The sequence below is a fragment of the Mustela erminea genome, chromosome 17, assembly GCF_009829155.1.
Source record: "Mustela erminea isolate mMusErm1 chromosome 17, mMusErm1.Pri, whole genome shotgun sequence".
Taxonomy (NCBI): Eukaryota; Metazoa; Chordata; class Mammalia; order Carnivora; family Mustelidae; genus Mustela; species Mustela erminea.
The window spans coordinates 3,786,326-3,813,400 of record NC_045630.1 but is presented as its reverse complement, the minus strand read 5'-3'; the positions used below and the strand labels follow the sequence as shown (position 1 = coordinate 3,813,400).

At 41.0% G+C, this 27,075-nt stretch overlaps 2 protein-coding genes across 8 annotated transcripts in view; one reads left to right on the top strand and one right to left on the bottom strand.

Annotated features, from left to right (window-relative positions):
* Nucleotides 1-27,075, bottom strand: part of DNM3 (dynamin 3) — a 535,131-nt gene that overhangs the window by 298,012 nt on the left and 210,044 nt on the right. For all 7 annotated transcript variants that reach the window (XM_032317383.1, XM_032317386.1, XM_032317388.1 and 4 more), the window contains exons 11-12: nucleotides 15,935-16,021; nucleotides 10,694-10,764 (exon numbers count right to left, since the gene is read on the bottom strand). In XM_032317383.1, coding sequence (XP_032173274.1) covers nucleotides 10,694-10,764; nucleotides 15,935-16,021 — 158 coding nt within the window. The remainder of the gene's footprint in view (nucleotides 1-10,693; nucleotides 10,765-15,934; nucleotides 16,022-27,075) is intronic.
* Nucleotides 4,493-5,352, top strand: LOC116575830 (adenylate kinase isoenzyme 6-like). Its single transcript, XM_032317394.1, has one exon. The coding sequence runs from the start codon at nucleotides 4,819-4,821 to the stop codon at nucleotides 5,335-5,337; it is 519 nt and encodes a 172-aa protein (XP_032173285.1). The 5' UTR covers nucleotides 4,493-4,818; the 3' UTR covers nucleotides 5,338-5,352.

The following is a 27,075-nucleotide window of genomic DNA, read 5'->3' as shown; positions in this document are numbered from 1 at the left end:
CCAACAGACACATGAAAAGATGCTCAACATCACTAATCATCAGGTAAATGCAAATCAAAACCATAATGGGACATCACCTCACATCTCTCAGAATGGCTAAAATCAGAAACAGAAGAAATAACAAGTGCTAGCAAAGATGAAGAGAAAAGGGAAACCTCAGAACCATTGGTAGGAATGCAACCTGGTACAGCCACTGAGGAAAACAGCATGGAGGTTCCTCAAAAAATTTAGAATTACCACATGATCCAGTTATTCCACAAAAGGGTATTTACCCAATAAAAATGAAAACACAATTTGCAAAGACATATGCACTTTTACGTTTAGTTCAGCATTATCTAAAATAGCCAAGATATGCAAGCAACCCACCTGTCCACAGATAGATGAATATATAATAAAGATGTAATATATAATATATGGATTATATTGTATGATGTTATATTATATCATATATAGTATTATAGTATAGTATTTTACATATACGCATACTATGAGTTATTGCTCCACCATTAAAAAGAATGAAATTTTGCCATTTGCAATAACACAGATGGACCTAGAAAGTTACTACACTAACTGAAGTAAGTCAGTCAGAGAAAGACAATACCATATGGTTTCACTCTTACATGGAATTTAAGAGACAAAACAAATGAACAAAGATAAAAGAGACAAACAATAAGAAACATTCTTAAATAAAGAGAACCAACTGCTGGTTGCCCGAGGGCAGGCTGGCGGAGGATGAGTGAGACAGACGGGTAAAGAGCACACATATTGTGATGAGCACTGAGAAATGTATAGAATTGCGAATCATTATACTGTATACCTGAAGCGAATAGAACGCTGTATGCTAACTACACCTGAATTTAAAAAAATTTAATTTAAAAATATAAATAAGTAAAAATTAAGATGTATTCACGGAAGCCATGTAAGGACTTGCAAGTTGATTTGAGCCTTTGGACATGTTCTTGGCAACAGGTATTTAGTTGGTTATATCTGCAATATTGAAAATATACCTATATATAATGCTTTAATTTGATATAAATCAAAAATTTTAGGGGACCAGTTATCTGCAAGGCACTCTGTAGAAGATATAAACACAAATAAGTGTAGTCCTTGTAATCAGAAGCCTCCGACTTACCTGATGAGGGTCGTGAAATACACAAAACACAAATAATACAGAACAATAAACTTCCTAAGAATAAATATGTGAAGATGTAACAGAAAACTAAAAACTAAAGTGCTTCTGTTCCAAATGTAGGATATAATTACCTCATATCTTCTTATTTTGTGTGTGTGTTTGTTGTTAATTATATAAATTCCTACTACATACAAGCCACTGGAAGCACTAACACACACAAAACCAAATTAGGTTTATTTAGTTTAATTTTCTGAGACCTAACGATTTAAAAAGTACATAGCAAGAGGCTTACATTTTTATAAAAAGAAGAACACAATGGAATTCATTCAAAGATAAAAACGTATTATCTTTTAGCTCCAATTATTTTGTGCGTACTCGCATCTACCCTTATCCATGTGCACATATAATAAAAGATTCAAATAACAAAGGAGTGTGTCAAGGGGGTATGTGACCATTTTCCAAATAAGCCCTATGCATAGTAACTGGTCCAAATGTCCAGAGAAAAAAGATTATTTTGGTCTGATATGATCTAAGATTTTCACAGAAAACCTGAAAAGAGGTTAAACTTTAACAAAGGAAGACAAGCAACTGCATTCCAAGAGAATGGAGTAGTAGTAGCAAATCCAGAAGGTAGGAAAATGAGGTATGTAGGGAAGTTGTGCAAAGTAAAACTATTATGACAAAATTATATAATCATAGACTTGGGTTTGTCAAATGACTTTAAAAGCCATCTAGTACAATCACTATATATTGAAGCCAATTATGATGGATTTGGCCACTATATTAGAGGCAACAAAAAGTATTCAAAGTTTCTGAGCCAGCAAATGGCATGATCAAAGCAGTGTTTTAGTAAAATTACCTTCTGGAATGGGTAGTATTGACTCTGAAGCAGGGAAGACAGGAAACAGTCAGCCTAGACCCCCTCCCTCTGACTGCGGAGTCTTGCCCAGCCTTCAAAGTCAATCGAGTCCCATTTCTGGATTATGCCTTCTTAGAAACCTCGAGTTATCTCTCTTTCCCATGAACTCCCAAAGCTCTTTGTCTGTGTCTGTATTATATAACCAGGACCTTGTCATAGGCTGATCTCTGACTCTGGCCCTGGATGGCTGATGGTGTGTTGCATTAATCTGGGTATCTTTAGTCTCTGACCCCTGGCATTATCTAGCACAGTGTGAATAAGGGTTTCTTAAAAAATATTTATGAGGGGCACCTGGGTGGCTCAGTGGGTTAAGGCCTCTGCCTTCAGCTCGGGTCATGATCTCAGGGTCCTGGGATCGAGCCCTGAATCGGGCTCTCTGCTCAGCAGGGAGCCTGCCTCCCCCTCTCTCTCTCCCTGCCTCTCTGCCTACTTGTGATCTCTGTCTGTCAAATAAATAAATATTTTTAAAAAAGAGAAATATTATGAAATTATATTTTGATACCAAGGTTATTTTTAACTAGAATATTAATGCTTATCTGCAATAGGAAGTTTAAGTAACTTGAAGAAGTCTGCAGTAGACAGTAGACAGGTGTGTCAGGAAGAGAATGGTCTACTGAGGGATCCAAAAGTGGTCAGTCTGGCTAGATGACAGGGCTGGGGTGGGACAGTCAGAAATAGCAACAACAGAATAGCTGAAAAGGTAGGCAGAAGATGGAGTCTACAGGACCTCGGGAACCATACTAACGAGTTTAGACTTTACTCTGAAAGTAATAGGGAACCCAGGACAGAATGAAAACGCACATGACAAGAGGCAGGGAGACTACGGTAGGGACCCAGGCAAGAAAAGAGTAACTTTAGTAGCAGTGATGATGACAGGAAGAAACAGACAAGTTAAAACAATCAGAATCAAATGGCCTTGGTGAAGACAGAAGGAAGCAAAGATGAGGGCAGAAGGGAGAGAGAGTGATGCTTGGGTTTCTGGTTTGAGCAACTGGGAGAGGGACCATGGAGAGGAGTAAATTCTAAGATGACACAATGACTTTAATTTAGGAGTATTTGGTTACGGCTTCTGTAGGATATACAAGTAGAGGTGCCTAGTATGTGCTGGAATATGGTACACAGTCTGGGAAAGAGTTCTGAAATGGGGTCTAGATGGAGAGTCATCAGGTAAAGGTGGTAACTGCAACCACTGCGGCGGGAGGTCCTGGTCAGGGATAGTGCAGTAAGCGAGAAAAGAAGAGGATCTATGGGAGAATCATGATTTAAAAAAAAAAAAAAAAAAAAAAAAAAGTTGTTAAGTCACAATCAGAGGATAAAGAGCTCCAAAATAACACTCAGAAGGTGCGGCTACACCAGAAAGAGGAGAACCAGGAGACAGTGGAGGGGTGCTGAAGCAAAGGAACAGATTGCAGCAAGAAATCGTTATGTTGTAAAATGAAGACTCAGAATTATCTGCTGGATTAACCGTTCTGTCTCATTAGAGTAATGTGGAAGACACAAGACTGCAGTGGACCGGATGCCTGGGTGGCTCGGTCGGTTAAGCGACTGCCTTCGCTCAGGTCATGATCCCGGAGTCCTGGGATCGAGTCCCACGTCGGGCGCCCTGTTCCACAGGGAGTCTGCTTCTTCCTCTGTCCCTCCTCCCACTCGTTCTCTCAATCTCTCTCTCAAATAATAAATAAAATCTTTGAAAGGAAAAAGGCTGCAGTGGGCTGAAAAGTGAAAGACAAATGAGAAAGAAAAAAGGGAAGTCTAAGGGGCTCAAGTGAACCAAGAAAATGGGAGTCCCTCAAAGACCCACATTCCATGGCAAATGTTAAGGTGTGCCTCTCCCTCCACCACCATGTTTGTTCGTAGAGGAGACACGGAATTAAATGAAACTTTAGTAGTGACCATGATAGAGAAAATAATAGCAAAACAGCAACATACACACTAAGGCAGTATAAGGAAAAGGCCCATGCTTCCTACTTTGGTGACAGAACATTTAAAGAGTTGACTCCACATTCCTAAGCCTTGGAATTGGCTAAGCAGCACCTAACGAACTTATCTCCTTTTCCTCTCCTAGTAGCTACCACTGTAGGTCACCACCAAGCTGTCGGTGAAGTATGGGTCAGCAGTGAAGGTCTCAGAGAAACCAGCTGGACTCACCATACTCTAGAACTATGCCGTCCAGTACAGTTGCTGGTAGCCAGATGTGGCTATATCAATCAAAATATTTCATTAATTAAAATTTAATTTAGCTTTCATTTCTTTTGTTGTACTAGCCACATTTAAGCTACCCAATAGGTGTGTGTGTCTAGAAGCTATTGTACTGGACTGCACAGATTACAAAATACTCCCATCCCTTCACAAAGTTCTACTGGGAAGCTGTGCTCTGGAGTTAAGAAGCTCCATCGGAATGTTCTTTTATATTAACCCAAGAGGATTCTGAGCGCCCGCCGAGAGTCCCAAGAGTGAAGCTCACCATGGGCCAGCTTGGCTCCGTCCAGTCAGACTGAAGCCAAAAGGGGAAGAAAACTACATGATGTCGATTCCCCCTGAAGATCTTTAGTGAAGTCACAGGCTAAATATTATGCAAGAAAACCCTCCAGAACTTGGGGGCCTATCAAAGAAGCATGACTCACCTCCTAAGATCCATTTTAAGGATGAAGATAATGTTCAATATAACAGATTTGAGAATGAAAGAGAAAAGTAGAAGTCTGCTTATTTTTAAAATGGTGCTTAAAACATTAGAATTCATAACTGAGGAGCCAGCGCGGTGAGGACCATGTTGCTTCCGAACATCCTGCTCACCGGTACACCAGGGGTTGGAAAAACCACGCTAGGCAAAGAACTTGCATCAAGATCCGGACTGAAATACATTAATGTGGGTGATTTAGCTCGAGAAGGGCAGTTATATGATGGCTATGATGAAGAGTATGAATGCCCCATTTTAGATGAAGATAGAGTAGTTGATGAATTGGAAAGCCAAATGAGTGAAGATGGAGTTATTGTTGATTACCATGGTTGTGATTTCTTCCCTGAACGCTGGTTTCATATAGCTTTTGTGCTGCAAGCAGGTAACAGTGTATTGTACAAAAGACTTGAAACAAGGGGTTATAATGAAAAGAAACTAAAAGACAATATTCAGTGTGAAATTTTTCAAGTTCTTTATGAAGAAGCATTAGCATCCTACAAGGAAGAAATAGTACATCCACTGCCCAGCAATAAACCAGAAGATCTAGAAGATAATATCAATCAGATATTGAAGTGGGTTGAGCAGTGGATCAAGGATCAGAGCTCCTGACTTACAAGACTGGCCACTTTACAACCGCTCTTGTTATATCCCTGCCATAGTGAATAAATCGTCCAATTATCAGTAAAACTTCCTTATTAATATTGTGCTGCAGGACTAGTAGATGGATAATCTAAAGGTTTATGTTTGGGCTTTTTTCTTCCATGAAAAAGCAAAACATTCTCAAGTATAGTATATATAATATCATTAAGGATTTAGAGTAAAAACTGTCATCTTAAATACTTCACCTGCTAAATAAATAAATAAATCTGACCAAAGGGGTGGCTATCTTCTAAGCTGATTGCAAAAGAAAATGAAGATGATCCCTTAAAATAAAAATTAAGACTGAGGATAAAAAAAAAAAAAGAATTCATAACTGACTGGAATAGATGATAGTAATGATGCCCTATTGTTCAACCCTATATTTCTACCTGATAATAATCCCAGTAAGCAACCAAGGATTTAGTTCCTGAATCTGCAAATAAGTCAAAAGGATAATCTTGTTATAATACCTAAAATTTGATTCCACAAGAGAGAACATTCTCATATAAGAATAGGAACTAGTGGGGGTGCCTGGGTGGCTCAGTGGGTTAAGCCGCTGCCTTCGGCTCAGGTCATGATCTCAGGGTGCTGGGATCGAGCCCCGCATCGGGTTCTCTACTCAGCGGGGAGCCTGCTTCCCTCTGTCTCTCTCTGCCTGCCTCTCCATCTACTTGTGATTTCTCTCTGTCAAATAAATAAATAAATAAAATCTTTAAAAAAAAAAAAAAAAGAATAGGAATTAGTGGGCGCCTGGGTGGCTCAGTGGGTTAAGCCGCTGCCTTCGGCTCATGTCATGATCTCAGGGTCCTGGGATCGAGTCCCGCATCGGGCTCTCTGCTCAGCAGGGAGCTTGCTTCCTCATCTCTCTCTCTCTCTCTCTGCCTGCCTCTCTGCCTACTTGTGATCTCTCTCTGTCAAATAAATAAATAAAATCTTAAAAAAAAAATAATAGGAACTAGAAACACTATTATAATAGAATATAATAGGAGGGGAGGGGTGAAGGGGTTGGTTAAGCCTGGTGGTGGGTATTAAGGAGGGCACGTATTGCATGGAGCACTGGGTGTGGGTGTGGTGCATAAACAATGAATCTTGGAACACTGAAAAAATAAAATACATAAAAAATTTAAAAATGAAAAATATACACACAATAAAAAATAATAGAATAGAATATGTATTGGGGGGAAAAAAGAATGCAAAGGGAAAAACCAACGTTAGTCTAGAATTTGGTTCCAAGGTTCCCAATACCCCCTTTCATAAAACGGCAACAAAGACATTCCAGAGGATCAGGAAAGAGATACAATGAATATTAAAATCAATAGAATTTTCATGGTAGTCATATAACAAGAACTGAAATCTGCACACTGTATCATTTCAACAATGAGAAAACAGGTGTTGAGACCAACCCAGCAGATTGAAAAACGGACCTTGGTCTTCTGCTCATGGCTCAGAGATATTACTCTAACGGTCTATATCTGGGGCCTATTTTTCTCTTAAACCACTGGACTTCGTAAGCTGGACAGAAAGCAAATTGTGCCCATGGAACAAACAAAGAAGAACACAAGAATGTGAAAGTCCCTTCTGAAGGCATTCAGCTAACTAGCCTGCCTCTCTATTCAAATCCGGCAGGATTACAGGGAAGAAGGGAAGTTAGTAAAAGAATAATTGGGCTAGCTTTTGTTTTCTTGCATAACAAAAACCAGTATTGTGTAAAAAATATAGAATGTAGGGGTTTTTTTTAAACAGAGAAGAATGATAAATTAAAATCCTTAAGTCAGGAGGAAAGTTGACATTTTCTTCTGAAATACTCAACTCTTAGATTCAGAAACTATATTATAGTTGAAAGATCAAGCTTTCAGAAATCAGGAAATTCCAAAGCAAGCCTACAGCAGTGCTTTCTTGGACACGCTACACGTGGTACATATTTTATGGTCCATGTTTAATGAATAGCTGGGAGATGAAAAAAAATTTCCACACATTCATCATGGTACAATACGGTCTACAGAGGGAAGGGGACAAATTTGAGATGTCCTGAACCCTACTCTGAGAATTAATACTCTGTTAATCTAATTTTAGCAATTTGTTTTCTTTTTTTTTTAATTTTTAGAACAAAAGTCATCCTGGTTGAAAAAAATAGATGTGTGTGTAAAATACTATGTCCATCACCATCCTATAAACATGAGAAGTGCCCCCCCTCTTTTGGCGACTCTCTAAAAATCTCGTGAAATAAATGCCTATTTTTCTCAACTCCAGACCTTAATTTTCTATCTTTGGAACTTAAAAATACTTACATAATTGTCTTCAAATATGGCTTGACTTTTCTTCTGTGATGGAAACAGCATTCCTGCCAACTTTAAAATTTATAGCTACAACCATATTTTTTTAATTTTAAAAGCACAAAAAAATACCACAACCCCTTAAGTGATTTTGAAATGAACATTTCTTCATATTCATAATTGTCCCATGTCACACTGAAATGCACTCCAACTCTGCATACAAAGGGAAAGAACATTCACCTCTGAGTCTCATTTAGAGACAATGTCAGCAACTAAAAGAATATTCCAGCGGCAATCATACTCCAGTCATCATAAATTTCATAACAAAGTAAAATGGTGCCTAGTAATCAAATTTGTGTGTGTGTGTGTGTGTGTCGCTTTCTCACTTTTACGGTCTACACAACAGTTTGCAAAAATACTTTCCCATAACTTCATTAACGTGATCTTCCAACACTCCTGAAAGGTACACAAGACAGGGATCGTTTATCATTCCATTTGCTAGAGCAGTAAACTGAGATATAGAATGGCTAACTGAATTGCCAAACCCCAAAGCTCACCAGTGACAAACCATGGAAAAAATACCCAGACTGTTGACTCCCAGGCCAGTCCTTTAAAAGAAAGTCTGGATGTGCAGTTTAAAATCGATGAAAACTGTGCAAAGCTGCTAGGTTTCTAGAGCAGTTTGAACAATGCTTCCTTGTTCTCCCCCAACATAATAAAGGTTCGTAGTCTTATCTCACCGCTGGAAAAACAGGGCAGTCACCTGGATTATGGACAGACTGCATCAAAAAGCTGAGTTTGAAGTACTTATATTTGAAAATTATATGCCTTCGGAAACCTAGTTAATATAATACTGTAGTTGAACAGCTTCTGAGGTTAAAAAAATATATATTGAAACTCTGGACTACTTATCTTTAAACAAATTAAGTGTATGGGGCGCCTGGGCAGGGTAGCTGGTTGAACGTCCAACTCTTGGTCTTGGCTCAGGTCACGATCTGAGGGTCATGAGGCTGAGCCCCGCGTGAGGCCCCACGTTCAGCAGGGGGCCCTGCTTGAGATTCTCTCTCTCCCGCTCCCCCAGCCCTACCCACCCCTGCCCCCTGCACTTGAGCACACTCACGCACTCTCTCTTTAAAATAAATAAATGTTTATAAAAAATACAAGTAAGTAATCTGGGAAGGGGACGTTTCAAGAAGACCCCAGGGTGAAATTAAATTGCAGCACTGATTACAAAACCTGTTCAAAAACAAGCCTTTTCCAAACTCCTTAGGATTCTTCTCTGCTTCCTCCTTGAACCAGGTACCACAAAGGGGCAATGTTGCAACATCTTTTTCACTCCTAAGTTACGGTGCCAAGTTTACATCTACATCTGCTACATTTTTATAAGAACCTAACTGGCATTTGTAACCAATAAAAATCAACATTAAAGGCAGCATTCCTGTTATTTCAAATGATTCAAGGGTTTGTTGTTCTTTTAAATTCCTCAAAGAAGCAAGTGAAGTAAATGGAGAATGTGTCAGCTTAACTTTTTACATGTGTTTCTCTCTACTTTTCGATTATTAGGCAAGCTCCTAAAGACAAAAATATTTTTTCTTTTCCATATATATTTTCCCCCATAGCAACTAGTGTAGTGCTTGGCACCAGCACACAGAGTTCACTGACGGTGCTGGAAACTGGGCAGAAATTCTCAGGTCCTTACTTCCAAGCCTAGGGACAGAAAGGCATATCAGAGTCTAGGTTTCTTCCTACTGGTGATTTTGCAGAGGGAAATGAGCAGTGCAGATGGTGAGAGCCACAGGGGCTGAAAAAGAGAGGGGGGCAGGTCTATGTGAAATGCCCGTGGAGGAAAGCCCGGTCTAGAAGTTGGAACGGGTAGTGTGGCTAAACGTGCAACTGACCAAAGGGACGTACTCATCACTGTGCTCTAACAACTTTACACATAGGTCAAGGACAGAAAATAGTTGAAAAAATCTAACTACCACACAATGGATGCAAAATATGTCTACACCCTTGGTTAAGGCATCCCGACAATAGCCACACTTAGAATGAGACAATTTTCCATTGGATAATTGGGCCTTTGCTCCCTAACACATGCCTCGAAATCCCTCAGGCCACTGTGTAGTCTCACTGACATGATCTACATATGTGTTGCTTCTAAGTCAGAGTATAATTAAATAAAATTGTTATACATTTTGTTGTTATATATATTTTTACTTGTCTTCTTCTTGAATATGCAGTTCAAGTAATGGTACTTGATCCTTTTAGTTTATATTTTTATAAAATAGACCATGCTTTATATACTTGAAGTTGGAACCATGTACGTGCCACAGATATATTCTAAAGCTATAATGAAAACCCCTCAAAAGCAAACAAAAACTGGTCCCACTAAAGGGCAGGAAAAAAACGGTGAAATCAGGGTCTTGAAAATGTCACTTGCTGAATGACCAGCCCTGAATAACTAAGCATATCCATATGACATTATCTAGGAATATAGCAGTAGAATATTTAAATATAACAGAATACATGCATGATGGAACAGCAATATATAGACAAGATTATGTGAAGTATAAACACGCTGTAGAAAAGAGAATGTTCATCCAAAAAGATCCCATCTAAGTTTACAAAGGATAGTTAAAAAAAAAAAAATAGACCTCTATATTCTTATTTAGGGATGTTAAAATAGCTTGTATCCTGTGAATTGCATTTGTTGCTTCAAATTTCTGTGAGAAAGTGTTCCCAAACATATTTTAAATGTGCATCTGTTCCTGCTTATCTATGAGAGTTCAAGTACAAACTGCAGATCATCATCCAAAAATAATGACTATCCAAGACCCATATGACTTCATATGCTGCACAATGAAAGAGCCAACTACTTTATCGAGAAAACACGGCCTCATGGCCATGAGGTTCAGACCTCCTACGTGGTCGACTCAGAGTTAATCCTGACACAGAATGTGCTCTCAAACGTAGTAGGATTGTAGCAGAAATTCACAATGTGCTTTCTAACCAAACCACCAGGGGGAATGCTTGTGGCAATCAAGCGTTTCACGTACTTTGCAAACCCAATGAAATCTTCGTGGTTGGTATTGATGTAGGAGACTTGGATGTCGATCAGTAGAAGAACCTGTAGGTCAAAGAGAAATACTTCTGTGAAAACCCCTCGTAAACATTCTTGATATGAAAGTGAGTAATTGCCTGCAAATGACTTATCTTCATCTGATTTCCTAAAAAGATGCTTCAGTTAAAATGAAAAGCTGCATTAAATTTTTTCATTAGACTCTCATAATTTTTACTCTAAGTACAGAAGTTAAAAATCTACATCAGAATCCTGAGTCCCACATGAAGACAACAGAATTAGAGTTTACAGGCATGTACGATACGGTTTGCCTATTTCACACAGAACATAGAATTATTCTGATCTTCTAAAATGTAGGCATAATGTTTAAAAGGACACATGTGTACCAGTGAGGGGCTGCTCCTGTAGACACTGTCTAATAGCCATGAAATAACAATATTATCTCTTGTTTTTCCTCTTCTTTTCTACCTCTTTAAGCTCCTTTTAGGCAAGCAGAAGAAACATTTCATCAACCAGCTCAAAAAGGCAATATTCAAATATATAGAAAACGTCCTTGAGATCACCAGGCTTCATTATCAAAGCAAAACTCCATTCAAGTCTCTGCTGAAGGATCAACCTCCTCAGAGGGACCTGCCCTGCTCCTTCTGTCCAAACTAGCACTCTCTTCAGATCCCGTCACCCTGCCTTACTTTTCTTTGTAGCACTACCACACGCTGACACATAAGTTTCTACATATTCCGTATACAGACCCCACCTGCCGTATCCGCTGATCAATCCCCAGAGCCTAGAACATCACGCACATTCAATCAAGCTGTCAAGGAATGAACTGAATGCATGTTCCAGTAAACATGAAACATGAAAATGTTTGAATCACAACTCAGAGATTTGGAAAGTCCCTCTGGAGAAAATATTCTTCAATAGGAGCCAAGAGGGCTTAGAACCAGAGAGGATGCAGCAACCAACCAAAAAGCGTAGGAGAGCTGTAGTCAAGAGATATCCCAAACTGAGTTCCCCTTCCTGTTTCCTTTTGTTCTCCCACTGAGTCCCCGGTTTTTCTAGAATGTTGAGACTTGTTAATAGGAAAAAATACTTAGGATTCCCTGCCCACAGGGGCACCTGAGAGGCTCAGTCGGTCAAGCAGCTGCCTTTGCCTCATGTCATGATCCTGGGGTCCTGGGATGGAGCTCTGTGTTGCCATGTGGGTCTCCCTGCTCAGCAGGGAAGTCTGCTTCTCCCTCTCCCTCTGCCCCTCCCCAACCCCCACTCATGCTCACTCACTCTCTCTCTCTCAAATAAATCAATAAAATCTTAAAAAAAAGAATCCTTGCCCACAAAGTTCCAGAGCCCTGCACTTTGACTGTTGAACAAACATCTGAGAAACACAGCAGGCACAGTCACACGGCCCCCCTCACTGAAGATGATATTAGAGAGCACCAGTGCCCTCCTAATAACAGCTCACGGACAGGGGCGCAATAATGCTTCCCAGAGAGTATTTCCCCAGGAAAGCCTTCTCAGATCCTCAACCTGCACCCCCCAAACCAGACTGGATCAAGCTATTACTGTCCCGTAGACTATCGATCCTATTATATTTTATATGTACACCGCACCTTACACTTTTTACTTACTATATATACCACAAATGTAACTGATTATTTGTATATATTTTGTTTGATGTTTTGCTTCCCTACAAGAGTGCAAGGAGCTCCATGGAAGCAGGAATTACCTTGTCTCGTTCACCACTGTAGACCCGTAATCTAGCACGGTACACACAGCTGGTGCCCAGTAAGTATTTACAGCTCTGAATTTATAATTTCTACCACCCCTGAAGAAGACTTTGCTTTAAAAGGAGCAGTTTATTACCATATAGTTAGTACCTGGCCACTTATTGTCTCTCACTACCCAGTACTCTGAGCTCGAAGGCTTTGCTTTCATGGCCAGTCTCAGGCGGTCATCTCTGAGTCCCAAGGGGACCTGCCAGAGAGAAGAAATGGATCTTCCCAAATCCATCCCCACTACCAATCACAAAGTCAAGGTATGGTCACTAATACCGTCCTTGCGTGAAAGGTTTCCTATCCTCAGATACAGTTTCATTTCTTCTCTTAATGAAGGAAGCTACAGAGTTAGGAGGAGTTGTTGTTATTAGATTATCGGTGGTATTGCCTCCATTCTCCCTACAATGAAGCCAGATTCTATTAACTGTCATACTCCCAAATCTGTTTGGCCAAGGGTTTATATCAATAAACCATAATGCTTAAGCACAGATAAATCGTCGCCACCATAAAGAGCCAAATATCTACATAACTCTCAACACTGCCTAAGGTTGTCATGAATATCTTGGCTGTTCATGCACATTAACTTGGACTGCAGGATAGGAAAAAAGTAGAAAAAAAAAAAAAACTATGGCTGCTCTCATTCATATTCCTGGAAACTGGGAGTCTGTGTTCATCCTAGGAAGAGAGCCAGGTCGCATGTGGGGGATGAAAAGGAAAACAGTCCATTTCTTCCCACTTTTTCACTTTCTCAGAGTTTCTCACTGCCTTTTTAGCCACAGTTACTGAATACGGAGTTAAAGAAAAGCAAAGCTACCCCTGCTAGCAGAATCGCCACAAAGTCAGCTATCTTCACAGGCAGGGACACACACTAGAAGACCAGCAGGCACACGTAGATGTTTGAAAAAACTGTTTAAGAAAAAAATTCACAGATTTATGGTTTCCCCATATATATATATACATATATATGTATTTATATAATATATATATAAATTATTAATATATATATAATATATATAAATTGTTAAGACTTTCACCCCATGCAAAGCCTCCAGAGCAGAGGCCTCTAATAGTGTTCTTAAAATTTTTTTTAAACTGAGAACTAACTACAAGAACACCTCAAAGCATTTCTGGTACAGAGGCTGGCGGAAATGGGTCACCCTCTGACCAGCTAGTCAGAAGCATCACATGACCCAAAGCAGCACAGAGTTTGGAACTCGTACGTGAGATCTATACACACGGACATATTCCCATTACTAAGAACACGTATGGTCTTGCTACGCTGCACAGGTCCATATCACAGGGGTCAAGCACCAGCTTCTTCAAGTCCTTAACTGATTAACTGTCAGACCAGCCCATCAGAGATGGCCCCTTCGGAGACAGACACCTGCCCCATCCCTTATGGGCCACCTGGAGAGTGGATTCATCACTACCTCAGAGTTGCAGATGGAAGACAATTTCTCTTGAAATCAGAAAAGGCAATTCTTTCTCACAGACCCTATGTGTCACAGCTCTTCAGGAAAAACAACAAAAACCACTAAAATTAAATAAGAACTAAGAGCTGTACGTGGGTGACTTCACGTCATCGTCACAAAAGCTTCTGAGTTAACCGACATTATTTACTTCACGTTAAGTTGGGGAAACCGAAGCATGAGATGGCGAGTACCTTGTTATTTACACAGAAAGTACCGAGGTGGCCTGCATTCGAGCTCGGGCAGGCTGAACCAGAAGCCCACAATCCCAACAACGACACTGTCTGAGAGTATCATTTTAGGAAAACAAAAACTCTAAAACATGAAACATGAAGAGGTTAACAGCTGCGTATAATGAAGATAATAATTGTACTACGTTTTCTTCAATATTGTTTTTACATAGGATTCCTAAGAGTTAAGTAGGATATATTATCCCTTGAATTTTACAAAGATGCTAAATTAAAACAGCTATCTTATTGACTTTAAGTCAGGAGTATGGCTGATACTAGAACTTAAGCTTCCTTGGTCCGACAGCAGCCATGATGTTAGATATGTGGGGGATCTCTGGGTGGCGGGATTTTATGTCTGGGCCTCAGCTTCATTTCATTGGCTCGTGAGTTAATATTAGTTTGTTTATTTCCACTAAGTCACAATGCCTATTTTTTCCTCTTTTGGCTACTGTATCTATCCAAGGATGCAGAAGCTGGAAAACAAGTGAAAACTATAAATCATGGTTAAGTTTCAAAGCACAAGGGTAAAAGGTAGCAGCAATGAATCCCATAGCTCAAGCAGAGAGCGAGCTGTAACTGAATCAATATCCCAACCTACTGGGCCTCCGTCCTTCTGTCTCTTCACTTTCCCCTGCCACCTCTCCCTGCCCACAAGCCCTCCGCACACCTGCAGGCACCCTCTGAGGCAGGTTGCCTGCGTCTCTCTCCCTGCACTTTGTCTCGCTCTTCTATTTTGCCTTCCTCCTTTTTTCCCCTGGCTATTCCTCTCCGCCTTTCCAACTCACCTAAGAAGCACAAAAATCTTGGAGTTCTAACTTAGGGAGACTTCTGAGATCATACAGACCAACATCCCAATGTTGTACATGAGAAAACAACAGTCCTGAGGAGTGATTTTCACAGGAACATGCTGTTATTTTGTGGAGCACACATGGCCTGGGTCCAGTGTCCTCTCCGCGCTGTCACAGCTGTGTCCTGGAATCCAAGAGCACTTGAAAACCTCCGTGCTTCCCATTATAATGTTTTCTAAATAACCAAGAACAAAATCTACCTAAATTTAAGAAGCTTTTATTATTTTTACACAGTTCTTAGCTTTTCTTTTTTAATGTGTTATCTTCCAATAAAATAATCTTTTGAATTTACAGAGCTAAATAGGATTAGAAGATAATTTTAAGGTCACGCCTTACAAGCCATATGCTTTTACTAAACAGAAATGTTTAAAAGAGGTGTTCTTAAACATTTTGTTTTCCAATCGTAGGTTCCATGGATAAGCACCTAAGAAAAGAAGTCACAAACTCCAGACATTGTGCATCACATTTTTGGAATTTATGAATATCCCGATACCCATCTGTGGGCACATGAAATGTTAAGAACCCCTGCTTCAAGAAAAAATGTGTGTGTGTGTCTGGGTTCTTGATTTTCAAAGTGGGGTGCGTACATGCTAGGGGTACACACGATGATCCACGGCGCACTGAGGGAAAAACAAATAACAGAACTCCTACTACTGCTTTCAAAATGCCATGCTTCTCAAGTTTTTACACTTGTTTATATTTTTAACATACACAAGATGTTAGCATAGCAACACACGGATAAAATTCATAAATAAGTACAAATAAACATATGCGGTTGTGCTTCCAGTGCCTTTTTTCCATTCAGAGACAGGCCAACTGTTGGAGACCATCAGACAGTCCTGAAGAGAGACCTTCCACTCCCCACAAGGACCTTGCCCGCCAAGGAAACCTCCCCTCACCTGGTCCTTTGTCTTCCCTTCTCGTTCGCGAATGTGGTTGGCAACGATCCTTTCTGTTTCCTCACAGAGTCTGGGGAAGTTGGCCAGCTGTTAAGAGACACAGATCTGAGTGTTAATACTCAAAAAGCTATGCTTCAGAAAAAGAAGCAAAGATAAATTATTTTCTCTTACAGAAGGTACATATTGCAAATCTGGAAGCAAAAGTAAAAAATCCTAAAGAAAAATGGCAGAGTGACAGGAGGAGTCCACAAACCATAATCCACATAACTACATTATCTGATAGGAATAGGAATTACAACCAGTGGGGAGACTCCCTGAAAAACAACAACAACCCAGAAACCCCAATACCATCCACTTCTATGCTCTACAGAGTTGGCACTTGATAAAGTTCACAGATGAGGAAGATGGAAATGAGGATGAAAAGGAGAATAAGGGGCGCCTGGGTGGCTCAGCGGGTTAAGCCTCTGCCTTCAGCTCAGGTCATGATCTCAGGGTCCTGGGATCGAGTCCCGCATCGGGCTCTCTGCTCGGCAGGGAGCCTGCTTCCTCCTCTCTCTCTGCCTGCCTCTCTGCCTACTTCTGATCTGTCTCTGTCAAAGGAATAAATAAAATTAAAAAAAAAAAGAAAGAAAGAAAAGGAGAATAATCACTCACATTTGTGGAGCACTTACCATGTTCTAGGCTGTGCTAAACACCTCACGAATTCTCTCCTTCAAAATTCACAACAATCATAAAAGATCGATTCTATTATTAACCCCAGTTTACAAAGGAAAACAGTAAAGCCCAGAGAAGTTAAGTAACTTGCCCAAGAGTAAACAGCTCAGAATGGGTGGGTCCAGGATTCCAACCAAGTCCTCAGACTCCAGAGCCCCTTGTCTGGCCCACCACTCTCTGAGAAGGATTCATTCCATGAACCACAGAGCCATTTTTTAAATTCTTTCCTAACAGATGTGTTTGTGTGTACACAAGTAACTCATTTCCATCATTCATCCCACCTAAATTATGCAGGTAATTATCAAAAATTTATTTTACAGTAGGGAATGAGCTAATCGCAGGTGTTCTCAATGTAAGGAAGAAGAATGGGATCGTGTGAGAATGCTTAAGGACGCCTGCGGAGAAGGACTCAGTCAGGTAACGTGCAGGGACAGCTGCGGGGAAAACGGAGCTCTCCGAGCAGGGACGTGTGAGGACACTGTGCGACAGAGACAATGACTGGTGAGCGGAATAAAGGAACAGCTCTCTGCTGGAGCAGAGAGCAAGGAGGATGATCCGACTGCGAAGCTAGAAAGATAAACGGGTCAGCTCGGGGTCCTTGCAGACCTGCTATGCATTGTGGCTGCTGAAGCCCTGCAGACGGGAAATGACGGTCCCTCGGTCCGGGACGGCAACAACAGGATGGGGAGAAGGGCACGAATTCATGACGCGGGACCAGCGAAAGGTTAATTCCAATCCTTATTTAAAGTACTTGCCAAAAAATTTTTTAAAAGCACTTGCAAATTAATAAGAATAACATGAATATAAAAACAGGCAAAGAATAGGATTAATTAAAAAAGGAATTTAATGATCAGTAAGTATATGTGCTGCCGAAGCGAGCACTTAATGATCCGTAAGCAGAAGAAAAATATTAAACTGCACAAATGATCAAAGTAATGCAAAGAGAATAACTATTGTTGTCAAACCGCTGTAGTTATTTTTATAATCCTTACTACAAATGAAGGTATACCAAAACTAGCACAGTTTAAACCTGCTGAAGAAGTGACAATTAGAATGATCTTTCTGGAAAGCAACTTGGCAATATGTATCAAAAAGTCTCAAAGCCATCCGTTTATACGTCTTTTCAGCTGATTACTTCACATCATTCTGAGATAAAATAATACGGACTTTCATCGCAGTATTACTTGGAATAGCAGCAATAGGACAAACGAATGAACAAAACTCTTCAAACCACTTGAGTCTCTAACTCTAATGACATTAAATAAGCTAAGGTAGACCCACTTATGGGATATAATTAGTCACTCCAAATAGTATTCAATACCTAATTTTTTTTATTCTATCCAATTCCTAAATATTATCTAATAACATGGTAAAGGTTTATAATATAATATGATATATATTATAAAATAATAAAATAATGTGTATATTTATATTATATATGTATAACATAAATATAACTAATAATATAAAATAAAATAATATAATATAATATGAGACTAAGTGAACAAAATTAGGCTCCTAATTGTATAACGTGATTACACATGAACATACACACACCTACGCATAGTCACGGGCTATCATACAGCTTGATATCCTTCAAGGATGTAGCCTAAAACCTAACAAATCTCAAAATTCTTGAGTAATGCTGTAGCAACCAATATTCTCCTAACTTTAAACAATTAGAACCAGGCCTCCCTGAGCCATGGCTGCTCCATGGTCAACCAAGGTCACTGATTGCACCAACTGACACACACACAGAGTCTTAGCTAGACAACAAACCGTAAATCTTCATCGAACCATAGTAATCACAAACCACAAATGAATATTAAACCTCCTGAAGCTACTATCTACTGTCTGTACACAGAAGAAGAGGTATGTAAATGCTACGAAATATTAATAGGCATAACCTCTTTGACTGATGGGATTATGAATAAGTTGCATTTTTTTCTGTATACATCCCTATGTTCTCCAAATTTTTCTACGGTGACCCTGGAGTGCTTGTATAACATCATAATAAAAGCATAGAAACCTGGTTGCCTTGGTTGTCTCAAAATCCCAGCCCAGTGTCTCTTCATGAGATCACCAAACCATCACCCTGTTACTGGGACCCCAAGCTGAGTCCCGAGGTGTACGCTCATTTGGAAGCTTATCTCATGAATGACTGCAGGACATAAATGGAGCTTCCACTTCCAAGTTTTGGAAGCATTCTCCAAGAAAAGTTCTACCACCCCGGAGCCCTTTTATATTTTGAGAATATTCTAAGTTATTTTTTGTGGGGCCTGTGAAAAGCTGTAAGTATAGAAGAGAGAGCCAATCCACACCAGTCATTCTCCCTGACCCGTGCAAACCTGGGCGGTGTATCTGACCCTAACCACTAGCCTGGCCTAGGCCACCAGGGCCCCTGTTTCCCCTCTGCGCTCAAGGGCTCCTAAGCTAACAGCACCTCTTTGCTTTTTGACAACAGTCACACAAACAGAGAATCGCACGCCTGCAGAAAAACGGCTGCACAGTGACGGTGGTCTTCTGAGGAGAACAGGCGTGCCTTCTACAGCATTCAGCAAATGCATGATAGCAGAAGGTTATTTTTAAAACACCAAAGAGTGGCACCACTAATTTTATTCACAAAAAAAAGTATTGGGTAGTTGAAGGACCCCAGGTGGTAGGCCGCCATCATTAAGTCAGACAAAGGCCAAAATGGCAAGAATATCCCAAGAAGTTGAATCACCCCATCTACTGGCTGTGACGGGAAGTTCCATCGTGTGTGTGTGTGTGTGTGTGTGTGTGTGTGTGTGTGTTTCCTGACCTTTCCAAGCTTAGTACCCATGGGATTAATTTCACCAGGAGAAGAGCCCACCAGGGCCATAACTTTGTACCCAGAACTGAGACAACTGGAAAGTGAGTCTAACTTCTAAGTGGAGCAAAAGGGAAAGAGAAGACACTGAGAGAACCCGCCTCATGGAGGCAAAGGAAGAGAAATGTCGAAGGGACACTAGGCAGAGCAGCGCCAAGGCACTGCTGAAGGCAGTACCGCAGTTGGTATGGCTTCTGTCTAGCTGGGTGACCTGGGAAGACTAGAAGCGTAAGAAGCAAAATGTTGGCTTGAATTGCTGGTTCTCAAATGTAGCACTCCAGTCCCGATTCTTCTCACAACATATATAAGAAGGCAAATGTCCCTCTCACGTTCTGAGTGATCTCCGATCAGGCTTCCCAACACATTTCGTGAGTTCTTTCAGGGGTGCTCCCGCTCAGTTTGCGTAACCCTTTTCTTTGTATTAAAAAATACTTGACTCTGATTGCTCAGCTCAATTTCTTGCCTCTCTTCATTGTTTCTTATTTAAGGTACAATCGGTTTCCTCAACCATTGTTAACCGTTATAATTTCCGATCTCTTTTGCTCTGAATACCATATTGAGAGGCTGCAGTTCTAAGAATATACTTACTTTGTCAAAATCATCAAAATTGTAATCACGTATGCCAAAATAATACTGATCTAGAAGACACCATCTTTAGACATTTATTCCCCTATTAACTATTTAAATATTCTAGAAATTGATTTGTACAGAATCAAGGAATTAAGATTTTGCTATTGGTTATACTCATTTTATATTCCTAAACTCATTTCATGACCGTCATTCATTTAACAAAGATTCATTGGGCAACTGCCATAAGCCAGCTTGATGCTCAGTTTTTGTCACACTACCTGATATTAAAAACCAGTCTTGTGGGACACCTGGGTGGTTCAGTCAGTTGAAGCAGCTGCCTTTGGTTCAGGTCATGATTCCAGGGTCCTGGGATCGAGCCCCGCATCAGGCTCTCTGCTCAGAGGGGAGCCTGCTTCCTCCTCTCTCTCTGCCTGCCTCTCTGCCTACTTGTGATCTCTGTGTGTCAAATAAATAAATAAAATTTTAAAAAAAGTCTTGAGTGGCAGATTGACTATACAGATAAACTGTCACACCAGAGAGAAATATTTTATAAAAATCAAGGGAAAACACACAAAAACAAATGGCTAAGCCTGCTCTGAAAAGGCCTCAGAAGATTCGATGCTGAAATCTTGAGAGTGACGCTTCCAGACAGAGCTGGACATCGACCAAAGGACAAATTACTTCTAAACAGCATATTGTTAAAATTATACTGGCTACTCTTAAGTAATAAGGAATATGCAATGTAGAAAGAATGCAATACATATGACGTTAGGAAGAAAAACTTTAAATATACAATTCTGAGAGAAAAGTTTAATTATGGTCTGAGAGAAAGTAGTATCAAACGTTTTTTAATACCAAAATGTTTTAATAAAAGCCAATACTTTAAGTGTTATTTAGGGTAGCATTTAATTATTTTGGTGGTACCTCAATATAAAAATTTACTTTTTAAGCAAGGAGCACATTTTTCCCTAAGGGGGAAAAAATAACACTTGAATGGCCTTTCTAGCCAATAAAACAAAAATTATACACTTATAAAAGTTACTAACGATTGATTAATCAGATCACGAGAGCCACGCTATTAGGTTTCTCTTGGGACAAACACAAGGTGAGGCAATATTTCCACACCTTCAAGAGTAATGGGTTCACTGCCTCAAGCAAAGACTCAGATTATTAGGAACCAGCTGTCCATAGTTCCATATCAAACATAAATGGAGAAAAATCGACCAAAGACCAGAAAAAAAAAATTTTTATGCACATGACTTGGGTTGATTGGTTTGGCTAACCTAAAAGTATGGGCTCTGTTTTGATCCAAAAGCCATAAACTTTGCAATGTTGGCCACTCACTACAAACGGAGTAGCAATAATGATTTTACTGCTCATTAAAACATACAATAATTTTGTTCCATTTCTGTGAATTAAAACCTACCCACAAATCCTAGTAATCCTTTATTCATGTACAGCATGATGCTAGATTCATTCAGGAAATGAGAAAATACTTATTTGTTATTATGAAATAATCACATTTATTATGAAAAAAAGTAAAAACACAAGATCCACATTTACAAAGGTGATCAAAGATGAGAAATAATTCTAGAATAAAGGTCAAGAATAGAATAAAGAGGTAAATGGGAAAATTTTTTATCGAGAAAAACAGAAGACATACAGAGTATAATCCATGTGGTCATAGGTGCCACACAGAAAAACGAAGTTGGGCGAGCAGATGGGGAGAGCTGCGCGCGTGCGTCTGAAAGGAGGCTGAGTAACTGTAGACAGAAAAGTCAGAGAAGGACTCGGATTCAGGAGCATTTGGGGAAGGACTTGAGAAGACGCAAAAGGGGGATCCACACAAATATCTCGAGGCAGGGCTTTTCCAACATTGACAATGAGGACAAAGGCCCTGCCATCTTCTCTCCTTGACCTGTTGAAGAAACAAGGAGACCAGTGTCGCTGGAATGGACCAAGGGGCAAGTGGGAGGAGCCTAGAGATGAGAAGGGATTAAGATCGCGTAGGACCTTGAAATCCGCACTGAGGACTTTCCATTCACTTGATTAGTACGTGTACTTGGAACAAGATATTTACGCACTTAACAGGCCACACATTTCAGTATTTCTTCAAACAGCACTTTTTAATGAAAAATTCTCTTTGTATTTCTAACAGCCAACTAAGGCATCTTTTCTATTTCCTTGCAAAGCTTTTTTTAATTTTTTTCCTTTTTCTGAGCCGGGTTAAAAAAGAAATCAATTAATTGGTATGATGGCCATCCAAGAATGTGGTTTCCCAAGAGGCCAATAAATGGCACAGTTGCTAAACTGTGGTCAAAAAACAAGATGTTCCTCTCAGTGCTTCCTGAGAACCTCAGCACCCTGAGAGGGCGCCCAGGAGAGCTGGGGGCAAAGGAGAGAAGCTGACAGCCAATGCCCACCAGAGCCAATGCCACCAGAACCAATGCCCGCCAGAGCCAATGCCCACCAGAGCCAATGCCCACCAGAACCAATGCCCACCAGAGCCAATGCCCATCAGAACCAATGCCCACCAGAGCCAATGCCCACCAGAACCAATGCCCACCAGAGCCAATGCCCACCAGAACCAATGCCCACCACAGCCAATGCCCACCAGAACCAATGCCCACCACAGCCAATGCCACCAGAACCAATGCCCACCAGAGCCAATGCCCACCAGAGCCAATGCCCACCAGAGCCAATGCCACCAGAACCAATGCCCACCAGAGCCAATGCCCATCAGAGCCAATGCCACCAGAGCCAATGCCCACCAGAGCCAATGCCACCAGAGCCAATGCCCACCAGAGCCAATGCCCACCAGAACCAATGCCACCAGAGCCAATGCCCACCAGAGCCAATGCCCACCAGAACCAATGCCCACCAGAACCAATGCCCACCAGAACCAATGCCCACCAGAGCCAATGCCCACCAGAGCCAATGCCCACCAGAACCAATGTCCACCAGAACAATTCTGAAACTGACATGTCCCTGGAGGGATGCCAAACAGCTCATAAAGCTCTCATGTTCTTGTCTTGTCCTCCAGTGCCCCAGAGACAGCAAGGAGAAAATATCTGAGAAGACTGCATTCCCCCAAGTTAGAAGTCTAGCTTTGTGCTTTGTTACTTGAACAAATATAAATCCCATGTTTTTCACTGATGTTTGTTTATGGGGCTTAAGGGAAGAAAATTAATATTTTACACATAAGACTTTCAACACGAAAAATATTATAAATGAAAGTACTATCTTAAGAGTATACATGCATATAGATAGATAGATAGATAGATATATTCTCAATACAGCTAGAGAAACTATGCCTTTCAGATTGCCTGGGGCATCTTACTTTCCCCCTCCACCCCAGTGAACATATTAAAAGCTCCCCCTTTCAATCTCAAAAGAGTCGTGCATTGGATGATAAATTACATAATCACGTTATCTATGGCTCATGTGCAAAAAGGGTCAAATAATAAAGTCCTGGTACAATCAACTTTAATTAAGATTATTTTGCTTTGCAAGAGATTTTAATTAGACCAGTTTTAAACTAAAAGAACTTGGAGGTAAAGATAATAGGGCAAAAGTCAAGAAACATCAAAATGAAAAATAAGGAAAATTAAAGAAAAGAAAAGCTGCCCTGATTTTATTATTTTAAAAGAACTGATCAAAATATTCTTTTAAAACCAAGTACAGATTTCTTTAGCATTAGGGTAACTTTAGGATATCTAAATTGTTAAGTATTTACAGAATGCGACTGCTATAGGGTTAGTCATTATGTTAGAAGCCAAGAATAAGAAGATAAAAGACACAGCTTTTTTTTTTTTTAAAGGAGCTTATAATCAACAAGAGGAGACATTCACCTAAACAAATAAATTACAAATAAAACACAATGTAGGGTCATAAATGCTGTGATAGAAGTAAACAGAGGGTGCCAACTAAAGCACCGAATGGGAGTAGGAGAGAGATCGGGAGAAGACTCACAGAGACCCTGCAGGTAGATTTCTCAGGAAAATGATGACGATTGAGCTGGATCATAAAATAATGAGGGGATGGCAGGTAAAGACAAGAGGAAAAGGAGGCATTCGTGTGTGAGTGATAAAAACTTGAAAATCCCATGAGGATGGCGGAAGTCGCTCGGAACGGCTGAAGCAAGCATGAGCTGACGGCAGATGTCGGTCAAGAAGTAAATTCAGGGATCACATGTGAAACTAAGAGCAACTGTGAATGAGCTGTACCTTACTCTCAAAATGCGAGGAGCCACTGCATGATTCTGAGGGAACAGACGAAATACAAGTCTGCGTTTTAGCAGGGCCACTTTGACAGCAGTGGGGAGGGCGGATTTGATGGTGGCTCGCCTGGAGGTAGAAAAACTAGTGAGGAGGCCATCGGAGTAACCTAGTTTGTTTGTTTGTTTTTTTTTTTAAAAAAAAAGCAACTGTCCGGGGCCGTCAGTTGGAAGAGAGCAACAGCGGCAGAGCGGGGTGTGGACCATTTCTGTGAAGAGGCTTGAGCCGGAGCTGCGGGTTTGGGAATCAACAACATTTTAAGCGGTGGCTGAGCTATGGCGGATGTGATCCGGCAGGGAGAAAGGACAGTAAACGGAGAAGAAAGTCAGAAGAAAGCTCTGTGCGATTCTGGTGTTCAGGGGCAAGAAAGGTGGACAAACTCCTAAAGGAGACAGAGGAGGGATCGAGAAAGATCATGAGGAAGATGGAAGAGAAGCCACTTGAGGGGTGTCAGCTTCAGAAAGCAGCAGCGTGCCGCGTCGGGAACGAGCCCGAGCTGCGCTGAGCCATCGGCTGTCCGGTCGACCACTACCACAACTGCTCAACAGAGTAGTGGCGTGGAAGCCGCATTTCAGAAGAGTTACGGGTTCCCTAGAGATAAGAAAATAAAGTCAGCACGTGGAACCTGCTTTTTCCCCAAGAAGGTTTCACGTGAAGAAAAGAAGAATAAGGCAGTAGCTAGGTTTTTGCTATTGTTGTTACTGCTTTTAAGTTAGTAGTTTGTTTTTTAAGGCGACAGAGAAAGTGATGATTTAAGAAAAAGAAGAATCCAAAGAATAAGCTCCTTAGGAGGGTGAGAGTACGGAGAGGGGCCCGGCCCGACGGCGAAACCACCTCAGCAGAGACGGGGAAGGAGGGGCAGGACTGGGAAGACCAGGAAGTCTGCGGAATTAATGTTCCCATTTATGGCCGCTGCTTTCTCTGTGAAATCATTACTTAAAGTAAGAGTGACATTGGTTACGGGGAGAGAGAACCGGCAGGGTAAGAGCTTGTGGCAGAGCATTCGCCCAGGGAAGAATGTCCCCTCACTTCGTCCTCCACAGCATGCGTCCCACCTCACTGGTAAAGGAGGAACTTTCATCAACACGTCTGCCCTCTTGGGGAAGTCCTGTGAAAGAAACTTCTACTACTTCCTCCAGCTCACAGAAAAAAGGGACGGGGCGGGGGGCAGGGGGGAGTCATGGTGCCTGGGAAGATGGTGAGAACCTGACACACGTCAGTCCTCAGCTCTCGCGCGGGCAGGGAGGGCGCACCGAGTCACTGCTCACATGTGGGTCTCCGACTCTTACCGGTTTACCTTTTACATTCCCGCAGATGCAGGGAGAGCCAGAATGTTCTGAACTCCTTAAGGGTGCACATCTGACTCTCTCCACCACTGCGGGCTTTGAGGTTTGCTGTAGGAAGAGGAAGTAACAGGAGGCCCCTCCTTCAGCAGCAAGTGGCGGGCACATTTTCCAATCGAGATTTATCTGCAGCAAGGTGGGTACTAAGTTCTAGTCCTCCTCTAAGCTTTTCTCCCGATTTTCCAACTGACTAAAAACCTAAAGAAGTTAGGAGGGGTGGTCAGCATTCTGAAAACCTTAGATTTACAGTTTGAAATTTCTGAAGGATCTCCTGGTAGAACGTTTGTCAATGATGAAGGACCATAACGGTCATGGAAATAAAAAAAGAAAAAGAAAATTCATCCCACTAGTGTGGAATGAATAGAGAGACACCGGAGTCAAAGATCTCAAAGAACAACAGCTGTTGGATGCTGGGCGCAATCTCTACATGGATCCCTACTGAAATCATCCACGCTGAAGGCGAACTTATCATGAAGAGGAAACATGTGAGCGAGGTTCTAAATATCCTGACAAAGACAAGGGAGTGACTAGGATGTTATGGTGACAGCGAGTCCAGGGGAGCAGCGGAGCTAGTACCATTAGGGCCTTTACTGACGAGTTTTACAGAACACTGCAGGCATCATGTTTGGAAGCCACAAAAGGAGGAGGCAGATGTCAAGCCTGATGCGGCCCTTCAGTTCTTCAGGTTTGAGCCAGTTAAGTACTGTTCAGTGAGGAGAGAGGCCGGGTAAGCAATAATCTCAGGAAGAAAGAGAGGTTTTATCTAAGACAAAATATACAGTGTTTTGAGAAGACAACTACCATTGATTCAGAAAGCATAATGGAAGGGGAGGTTCAAAGGATGGAGAACAAAAGAATAGAAGCCAAAAAGCGTCCAGGAACAAGCTGTCTCTTCCCGCGCCATCAGGACTGACTGTTGGTTTTCCTGCAAGTTGGATACAATGGGAAATGATAAAAAAAAAAAAATGATTCATACATACCATAAACACTCTATATAACTTAAAACATAAATGTACACACATGTGCCAATCTTCTGATGTGAGGCCAAGGACTGTTCTCTGCACATGGGTCTGCTGATTGGAGTTATGCGTCTTCTGTCTTACATAAACCACATCCTTCATCTATGATTTCCAGTTTGGCTTTCTTTACAGCGAGGGAGAACCTGAAGACACTTGGGAAGTAATCTGAATGCAGAGCCTGCCTAGATTTTTCTCTCTCCCCACCTTCTTCCAGCGTTGTCCTGTCTACAAACAGCAAAGCTTTTACAGCTAACGTTTACCAAGTCTTTCCAAAGCTGTGTTTATGGAAACAAAACTCAAAGTCTTTTCTGTGTCTGATCAGTTCACTTACTCTTCATGTCAAGTACATGATTAAAAAAAGAAATAC